Source organism: Octopus bimaculoides, chromosome 4 (assembly GCF_046866305.1).
Source record: "Octopus bimaculoides isolate indiv1 chromosome 4, ASM4686630v1, whole genome shotgun sequence".
NCBI classification, from domain to species: Eukaryota; Metazoa; Mollusca; class Cephalopoda; order Octopoda; family Octopodidae; genus Octopus; species Octopus bimaculoides.
In genome coordinates this window covers 38208973-38219955 of record NC_142931.1, presented here as the reverse complement: position 1 = coordinate 38219955, position 10983 = coordinate 38208973, and the positions used below count along the sequence as shown (strand labels likewise).

The window sequence follows — 10983 nt, the reverse complement described above, 5'->3', positions numbered from 1 at the left end:
ATGAGTTCTAGGATCTTTTTTAAAACGGGGGCCACATTTTTCATTAACGAAACACTTTGAAACTTGGATCACTGGTAGAATGTGTCATATAAAACATCTTTTTCTCTTAGTCTTCTTAAAAAAAAAAGAAATCCATAAATTATTCCATGTTAAAGTTGTCGTATTTCTGTAATTTCAACCAATCACTGACGTCCATTCAGCCGATATACATTATGTGCCGACTACATAAACAAACGATTCTGAAACAATTAACCCTAACCCTAACCCTAACTCTAACCCTAACCCTAACCCTAGGGTTAGGGTTAGGGTTAGGGTTAGGGTTAAAGCAAATTTAAAATGAAAAAAGCAAATAAAACGAAGAATCGTTTGTTTATGTAGTCGGCACTTAATGTATATCGGCTGAATGGACGTCAGTGATTGGTTGAAATTATCGAAATAAGACAATTTTTTACATGAAATAAATTCGAATACAAAAATATTTTTCTGTTCTATAACACAAAATAGATAAGTATACGAAGTTTGAAAGTCTTTCGGTACCAAAAGCACTACGTAAAACATTAATGAAAAATGTGGCCCCCGTTTTAAAAAAGATCCGAGTTCTACTCTTTTTGTACAAGTCTAAGATGTCGTTCTGATGAGGCCTATTGAGCCAGAAACACGTGACCAAGACTACTCTCTTTTAAGACTTCGTTTTCTTAATGTTATGTCAATTATGAAGAATTCTTGATCCTTGAGGTTATCGCCTCTTCTCATATGGAGCTGATCTTAATTGCTATTTGTTAATTACGACACATCCTCTGGAGGTGGAGATAATTTTAATAAATCGCGGATTTCTGTTGTATGGTATCTGATATACCTGTATTTGTCTAAACGCGTGTGCGCACATTTGTTCGAGTGTGCTTGCACCGATTTCTCTTTTTAAATCACCACCCGCAATTGCTACCTCTAAAATTACCCCCTTTTTCCTGTCTTCATGTCTGTACTCCCACGTACCAACACCAACGTACACAACTCACAACCACTACTACATGACATCCCACCAATTTAGTCTCCGTCCCCACCGACATCACCTCTGCAACTGCATACTTCTCCCTTTCCATGTAAAAACTAGTTGTTGACACCACACACGTACACAGATCCCATCACCACCCCCTAAAATGGCTGTACTTCCCTCTCCTCTCCACCACTAGACGTCACTACCACCAACATAACCATCAACCATACAGCACTCATCACCCATCATCACCCTACCGTCTGACACACCTCCACAACTTGCCGCCACTTCAAACGTCATTCCCCTCCCAGCAATATCACCGTTACGAACCTTATCCCGCCACCATCATCTACATTACCACTTACATAATTAGCTTCACCACTACCCCCTCTACATTCCCTTCACATTACAAATATAGTAACCATCAACGCCGCAACCACCACCACTTTCGAAACTCTTTTCATATGGCACCCATAACTAAAATCGACTGCAATAACAAGAAAAATGTTTTATGTTTAAGCTTTCTTTTCTTTTTGTTTGTTTTCTTTACATATTTATATTTATTCTTTTAATCATCAATACGCCTGAATGGAATACTTGTTGATATCTCTTTGGAAACTATTGTCGATAGGTACCGTCTGAGAAGTTAAGGTTTATATACAACTAACATATACACACACACACGCACAAAAGGTATACACATACATATAGGCTGACTTACATACAGACACTTACACGCGCGCTCACATATATAGATACAGACAGAGATACGTACAAACACGCATACACATATTTATGCAGATCATTTTGTAGAAACTTTTCCCTCCCCTGCGCACCCCACTCTCTCATTCTCTCTCTCTCTCTCTATATATATATATTTATACATACATATATATATATATATTCACAAACACGCGCATACATACACACATACATACATACATACATACACTGAAGATTTATACGTAAGATAAAAAGGAAATACAAAACACAAGACGGAAAAACAAAGCAAACCTCACATGTTTACATCATATGTACACCTACTCACGTGTACACTGATATTTTCTTTTACCGAATTTGAATCAAAGGGAATAATATAAAATACTATTCTAAAGTGAAATAGCTTTATAAGATTAAAAAACAAAAACAAAAGAAAAACAATTTAATTCATTACAGAAAAAGAAAGAGAGTGAAAAATTCAGTAAAATTTTTCTCAAAATTTAAGTTTCATTGAGAGAAAAGAAAAAAAAAACTAACAACAATTAATTGAACAAAGTGTGACTATTTAACATTAGAAATAACATTATCTCTTCGACGTTATTTCTTGGCGCTGACCTCATCTTAAAATTAATCAAAGATGAGTAACAAAATTCAAGTTTTTGCAATACCGACGGGATTATTATTTTTAAGTTTATTTATCTTTGTCAAAACCCAGACGACCACAGCAGAAGATATTGTAACTAACAAAGAGCAACCATCGGTTCAGAATAACTCGGACATCGGATTTATCATGCGGATTACCGCCCAAGGATTCGATTACGGTATAGTCCATTTCTTTCTTTCTTTCTTTCTTTTACCTTTCTTTCTTTCTTTTACCTTTCTTTCTTTCTTTTACCTTTCTTTCTTTCTTTTTTTTTTTACTAAAGCAAACCTTTAGTTTTGTTTTTAAAAAGGGCGGTGTTTTAAACGCATCAAATGACTGAAAAAAAATTTTCATAAATTGACATTTGTCGCACAATGTTTGTTTCCAAAATAAAAACTGAAAATAAAATAGCTTAAATAAACATGTTTTAAACAAAGAAGCGATTACAAAAGTAGATTTTTTTCCCCTTAACTGAATCAACATTTGTTGAAAAGATAATTTGTCAAAGGTATTAAACGTTCCTCTTTAACAATCTTCTCTTTCTGCAAGAGCTAACCACCTTTAGATCTTGTAGGTAGAACTTAAGGTTTACTTTTAAAAAGAATGCTATTATATTTTATAGCAGCCACTGAACCTCTAATTCGATTTTAATTCTCTATCACAGATAGTTTTCACTTCATTTGTACGGAAGTAATGTCGAATACAAGCGGCTAGAATGGGGTTCCTCCGAACGGTCTCGATAGCTTGCATAACTCGGAGATCAGGGAGTCCATCCAAATTGAGACATTACTTTTCCGATGAGCGGTCACAGTTTTGGTGCTACAGACATGTGGTTACAATGCTGCAGGAAAGGATTGCAAGATAGATTCTTCAAGCTGAGCCAACTGGTAGGAGACCTAGGGGTAGATTAAGAGCGAAATGGTTGGATAGCATCCATAGCCTCAGTTGGACACATGGGAATCCAGCAAGAAAGTTTAATGACTGCTGTTTCTGACAAGACCTTATGGAAGAGGTGCTTGAGAACTCTACCCCTACAACTCCCCCAGGAATAGTGGGCAGCGAAAATTAATGGATGGAAAAAGTGCCATAAAAGACATAATTTCTAACTACCTCTTCACAAATGCCATACACTCTAATCATCCATTGCGAGATAATTACCGAGAAAAACCAGGTAATTCACGATTTAATACAACTACTGAAAGCAGTTAAAATAGTTTCTTTTGCCAATGGGCACAAGTTCCCAAAATTATTAGGAGGTATTAGCGATATACGCGAGATTAAATGATTTCAAACTGGAATCTTAAACTATTCTGCAAAGTCGATGACTCACTGGAGTGTTACATATTGAATTCATTTGACTAGGCTCAAACGCTTTTGTTTTATTTTGGTGGGTGGTGGTGTGATGATGGTGCAGGTATGAGAAATTGATAAATATATATTGCGTCTTTCCAAAGAACAATCAGCAGTGCTCGATAACTGAAACAATCATCGCAGAATCGGTTTGTTGTGAGTTTAAGTATTATTGTATGTTACCTTTGCCGCTGACCAACAATACCGTTTCGAGCCAGCAAGGAGCCTCTATATAATTCTAACCTGCGATTAAACAACAATAGATTTTCATAAAACTAAATGGAATTAACTTTGAAAGATAGGAAATTGGCAGTTGTAGCATTCACTCCTTTTCAGTGAAATGAAATGTTTGTAAATCAGACTCACATCGCCATTATCATATTTCCTGTTCGATCATCCTTGACTAAGATGAATATTAGTTGTTGTTAGTTATTATTTGAGTGTCAAACTTAGCAGTAATTTTAGCGAATCCAGACTGCATCCCAGTTTTGATCCACACTGAGAGGCTCTGAACCTCTCATTTTCCGTCTCTATGAAGATAACGGTTACAAAGTTCAAGAGGTTCGCTGTTTAATTTCGCTGTCAGGTTAATCGAAAAATTGCCCTTCCATGCACGACCACCCCATCCAAGAAGATAAGATAACTGTATGAAAGGGAAATTTCCCAGAGAGCTTTGGATCCTTTCAAGCTAGGTAAAATAAATCAAGGCATTGAGGAACACTACAATTTGAGTCTACTTTCATTATCAAATAGTTTCATAATTAAATACTTTCAGTTTTTAAATATAAATATTATGTAGTGACATATTTCCGTCGACCTTACAGCAATGAATATATTTGAAACGAAATTAGGAAATAATCGATACGGAGAATCAATCTATAAATATATAATATTTAAACGTTAAAGATTAAATTAACAAATCAATACAACTAAAAAGTCACGCTGGATACTACTCGGAAATATGAAATAAAATTTTGTCAAATGCATCAACAGATATTCAGCTAAAAGGTCAAAAAGCAGTATAGAATAAATGCCTATCTTGAGTTTTATTTTGCATTTCTACGAATTTGGTATTGTATATTCTCTTATAACAAGATCAACAAAGGTGGGAGTATGTGTGACTATTTGATGATAAAACGCTTTTTGGTTTTTGAAAGCACTCGAAGTGAAACATACATGCATAATTATTGCGGCTTTTTTTCAACAAATTTTATTCAACAAAAACAATAACAACATGTAACAAAAACATCTTTAAATGATTATTCCGGAGCATATTCACCATCTACTTCAATTGACTGCTTCCTATTTGCTTGGCAGACGGTCAGACCATCATTTAAAGATCTTTTGGTTAAATATTGTTATTGTTTTTGTTGAGTAAAAATTGTTGGAAAAAACCGCAATAATTATGCACCAACCCAATATTTTTGAAGAAAAGTATTTGTTTGTTAACCATTCTTACTAACGAATTTTACTTCTCTATTTCCGGCATGCCTTATTTACAAGGTCTTTCTGTCTTCGCTTGCTCACAGAAACTTTATTTAAGAGATTCGTTCTTCTAACCATCCGTTTCACTAGTTTCATTTATTTTTCTAAGAAATCTTTTACTCTTACTACTGAACAATCTTGTACAGTAGTAATAGTATTTCACTGTTTTTTTAATGCAAAAACAAAACAAAACAAAAGAAAAAACAAAATCTTATTTGTTATAGGTTTCTAGAACCACGCTACTTAGCAAGGTATGAAAACAGGCTATGGTTAAAAATAGCTGAAAATAGAGAAGTGAACACGTCTGTAATAAAGATATCAGACATTACTATCAAATGGCAAATTTATCGGAGGAAATTAACTACTTAGTCTATAAAATATGAATGAAGAGAGAGAGAAGATACCGGAAAGGGGAAAAGCGACAGTGATATGGAGGTAAAATATGAATTGCTTGTATTCCACATAAGATAGCCAAGCTTTGGAAGAAATGGCTGAGACAGAAGCAATAAAATATAATTTTCAGTAATTGATTGCAATGTTTGCAGCTGTCCTCTATATAACAATTACGAAAACAAAAAGTCCAATTTTGGTCGCTAGATCAGTTCATGGCAATCGACTTCATCCCTGAAGCATTATGTGACCAGTGTTGTACTTCCTTTTGGTCATCAAAGTTTCCTCTATTGTATCAGGTCCACTTAATCGGGAAAAAATGAACTACTAAATGATGTCTACATACGTCACGTTAAATCAGAGTACTGTTAAATAACACTCTTTTCAGATACAATTGTGATTATTGAAGTTGTTGATTACTTCCAAGTCGACCACGATCAAGAAGACTTGTGATCAGAAGCGTTCTATCTATTTTTCCGTCTCTTTGTTTATCGATATCCGTTCCATTTCACTTTTTAAAAATACTTGAGTGTAGTTTAAGGTACAGCTGTCTGCTATCTCTAGCAAATTGAACAACAACGCAGAGGCTCCTCCCTTGGCTGGCTTGTCATTGTTGAAGTTGTAACCACTGGTAGCTGATGTCTTGATTGATAGACGTGACCCATGGCAGGGGCAAAATGTAAGAAACACTTAAAACAGTAAAAACAATTAGTAGCCGTTAAGTGCCTTTTTGACAGTTTTTGATCAAAAGCAGATAGGTCACCATGTACTTCGTCTGCCTTTGGAAACTATAGACATTTATTTTCTTTCTTCACTCTCTCCTCTTCATTTCCCTTTCATTTCCTCCCTTGTCTGTGCTCTGTTATACTAGTACATAGCATACGATCGATGACTATGTTGAGAATGACTGGTCTTATTGTGGTCACCTTACTCGAAAAATATCAACTGAAATAGCACAATTTTCGATCATTCACTCATTCGAACTTGCAATGACTTTAGCATGGACGTTGAGATACACACACACGCACGTACGCACTGGCAAGAAACGGTTATTGAGATAGACAAATCACAGAACAGTAAGTCAGCATTATTGATCTGCGCATGCTACGACCTTCAATTACCAGTGTCAGTAAAGCAAGAAACCACTCAGCTATTATTAATTCTTTCATCGAAAAAGACGGCAAGGCACATTGCTTTCTCTATCCTATGATGATAAAGAGTTTAAGGTAATTTAATTTTGAGCGGCATTACAAAACTTATTCTGCAGATTTTGATTGCTACCAAGGAAGTTGGAATTGTTAAAGTCGACGCGCACAAAGCAAACGAATTTCTTCAAACATGTGATTTTAAAGACGTAGCAATGGCATCATAGAAGATTGGCTACTTCTAGCTTGCTACATGAAGTCGTATTCAGATGACGAAATCATGAAACACGCTATTATCGTATTCACTGAATGATACAGCAAACTCGACGAGTTGAACTCATATCTAATGACCTACATGACTAGCTTCTCAGTAAGTCGAGGGATTTTGTTTGCTTTTTACGGCACAAAAGACATTACCGATACAGAACAATTATTGTGTTCCTTAAGGGATTCATGCCAGATTTCCATATTTACGAAGAATTTCTCACGTTGCGTTTTATTCATGGCTCAGCAAAGGGACAGATATATTCCTTGAATTTAATGCAAGCCTCAACGAGCACATTTGACTCCGTCAAGGCTGTTTTCAGTAGTAGATGATGGAGGTCCTTCTATGCTGGGACAGAAACAAAGTCTTCAAGGTCTCATTACCAGGTAGTGACGAGAGGACAACCCTACTCCTGTGATAGGGCACCACTGCATTAGACACTTGGAAAATATCACTGCTAAGTCAAGAGCTGCAATATCAATGGTAAACTGGATTCGTGTAAAAGCCCTGAACCATTGTAATTTCTAGTAATTTCTGGCACATATTGATGCTGACTATGGGGACGTTCTCATACTGTTGTTTGATAGTTAAGCTGTAGCACATTCCTCAATAGGATCTACAAACTTCTAGAAATCAAAGTTGCAAGGAAGATAATCTTCCATCAGCTAAGCAACAAAAAAATGGATAGCTGATTTGGCTTTCATGGTTGATATTACCGCATGACTTTCGACTTTGAACAGTGCCCTACAAGGTAAGGACAAACTCTACCGTGAATTGCATAGCACAGTATCTGCCTTCATTGAAAAGCTTAACCATTGGAAGATGCAAACTGCAGGTGTCATTATGACCCATTTCTCCTCAGTTTCTGAGCACAAGGGCAACGGATTATACAATACATACAACAAGATCATCAGCGACCTGATTGACGAATTTGGACGCTGTTTTGATGAACTCAAGGATTCCTTACTCTTGATGAAAATATTTTCAGCACCTATGGAGGCAGATGCGGCTGCTGCTCCTGATGAATTTCAAATGGAGCTCCTGAACTTGTAGTCGGAAGTCAGCTTTGGATTTCGTCTTCAGGAGTCGATGAAATAAAGCATCAATCGAGTATTGAATTAATTTAATCGACTAACCCCTCTTTCCAGCAAACCTCTTGTGCCTGTGTCAGAAATCATTATTAAAGTTACTAATTCATGACGGTGAGCTGGCAGACTCGTTAGCATGTCGAGCAAAATGCTTAGCAGCATTTCGTCCGTCTTTACGTTCTGAGTTCAGATTCCGCCAAGACCAATTTTTCCAAGACCAAATTTTGCTTTTATCCTTCTGGGCTCGATAAACTGAAGTATCAGTCAGTCAATACTGTAAAGCATCCCCGATGCAAATGGGATTGTTATACGAAACTAATAAAAAAAAACCCCAAAGTATTCGATAAAGAAAGATAATCGGTGGGATTTTCGTTGTCCAATGGAGCTGCATGTAGAACTTGATCAAGGATACAACGAATATTGTGAAGCAGCTCAACTAAGAACTGAACCGCCTTGGAGTTTCGACTCACCAGGAGCTTACCCTCCAATAATTTTTTGTCCAGTGGTTCTCAACGACCCTTTTTTGGTGGGCCACGTAAGCAATATAATACATTAGGGATCTACAGTAGTATTTTAAGAGTTCGTGAAAAATTTTGATTTCAATGTATTTTTTGCAAGAAACAGTCAGGTTTCTTTCTCTAACGTTTTACATTGTTCAACTTACACAAATTAATATGAGTAAAGCAAAATAGGAATTTTGACAGAAGTATCTATAAAACTAATTTTTAAACATCGAATGGCCATGGAAGTCCACCTGAATAAAATAGTAATTAAAGGGATCCATAGATTAATTAAAATAAAAAAATGGTTGAGAACCACTGTGATTTAGTCGATCTTTGACTATAATGCACAATTTTCTCAAACTTTAACTGGTATCAATTTACATGGCAACCGCGGAAAATTATATTTTTTACGCTGTGACGCGGCCATCTTGTTTGCCACAAAGTATATTTTAAGATGCTTTTGCTATGTTATTCAAGATGAAGATGATGTGATTGTATTAGATTATTTAGGAATTTTGTTAAGATGGAATATAAATTTGGATGATGTAACTGATAACATACCAGTTCCACTTAAATAAAAGTAATTTTCACACGACTTGGGTGACCTTCTATCTGTAATTTATTACCTGTCTCTTTTGCTCGTTCTTCCGTGATCTGGTTTTCAACATTTCTGCCACCCACTCGTCGTTTTATTGCATCTATTTACTATCATAACATCCTTACCGTACACAAGTGGATTGAGCAAGGAATTTTTTTCATGTTTTTACACAATTGTATATAATAACCCAGTTGCCAGTAAGACAATTGTGTATATGTACTGAGCCTATCAATACACTGTGTATATAAGCTTGGTAGTATAAATAGGTCTGGTTTGTAAAGAGGCGCTCGTTATTTTTCACAGATTAGTGTGGTTTACCGAAAAGGGATCATAAAGAATGAAATAGTCAAGTTAATTACAAATTTATAAATATGCTCAAACTGCGGAAAATATCGCTCGCAATGAAGTTCATGATGTAAAAGCTGCTATAAGAAAAGGTTGCTTTTTTTTCTGTAAGAAACATTAATTATTCAAACTGTTGTTTAAGGATATATTTTTCAATGAAAATTACTAAAGAATACAAAGTGGACAAAACGGAATAGCTGCAGATTGATGTATTGTTCATGAAGGATGTTTGTTGTTATTTAGTTGTTGTTATTGATGGTTATTATAACTGGTTGTAATTGATGGAACAGTCTAGATACACATACAAATTGGAAATAGACGAAACAAATTATTTCCACAGAAAGTACGTAAGAGTCGGTGGACGGATCACAGGATATTTTGAGGTATAGTTCGAAGAGGCGTAAAGATATGTTACCTCGAAGGGGTACCAGATTGAGTTGTGATAAAAGTAATGCTGCAAAACATACTTTGATTTATGTTGATTAAAATATTTTTTCTTTTTCTTAGTGGTGCAATTTGTAATTTATTAATAATGATGCATTCTTATGGAATAATCTAGTAATTTTACCAACACGCAGTAAATTCACAAATATCGATATCTAATACTTTCCTGTGTATGAGTAAGCGCACAACTATTTTATTTTTTTGTCCATAAATTTTGTTAAATTAATTTTTTTCCCTTATTCACATTGATATTTTTATTGTAAATTTACAATATTCATAAAATTACTAGCTATATCAAAGAGAAAATGGAAAAAGAAAAAATGATTCGATGGAGGAAAATTAAGTAGTATTCTTGCTATCCGTTGCTGTGTTATATTGAACACGACCGACCACTAGAAAGAACAGACAGACCGTTGAATATTAGGAAATAGTGAATCAATAATATACTCGAACAATGGCGTTCATATGATGACATAGAACTATTAACCACTTGCATTTAATCACTACATTGAGAACCATAGTAAAAATTTCATCAATCCTGCTAACCGTCTGACATTGAGTTCTTTTAATTACATGCCAAGAAAGAATTGAAGCAGATGAAGAACTTTTCGATATTTATTGGAAAGAATTTCTGTAGAGATGGCGCTGTGACACGAGTTCGTGATGGTCGAGCAACTGAAAAGATCATGATTGTTACTCGTGAATAATATATTCTGTAATTGTTTATTTATTTCATGGACTTGCTGATTTATAATATAAAATATTTGATTTACTGTAAATTACGGTGGTCCAGCCTTAGTAAAATATTTCTTCAATTTATTACTATTTCTATAGCAATAAAAATTTCATTTGTTTGAATTTTTATAAGTTAGGAAATTATTTATTATGGATACCATTTATTTGTGAAAATGAGAGGAAAGTTAAAATTTACAGGTATAATTTGTCCTATTTTATCTCAAGAAAAAGAAGACAGAAATAAATTAAATACCCTTCTATTTGAACCCCTAAGAAAT

General features: G+C 35.0%; 1 protein-coding gene across 1 annotated transcript in view; it reads left to right on the top strand.

The window, feature by feature from the left end:
• The first annotated feature begins 1359 nt into the window (after positions 1–1359).
• Positions 1360–10983, top strand: part of LOC106878585 (bactericidal permeability-increasing protein) — a 64841-nt gene continuing 55217 nt past the window's right edge. Inside the window, exon 1 of the mRNA XM_014927838.3 lies at positions 1360–2535. Coding sequence (XP_014783324.1) covers positions 2352–2535 — 184 coding nt within the window. The 5' untranslated portion in view covers positions 1360–2351. The remainder of the gene's footprint in view (positions 2536–10983) is intronic.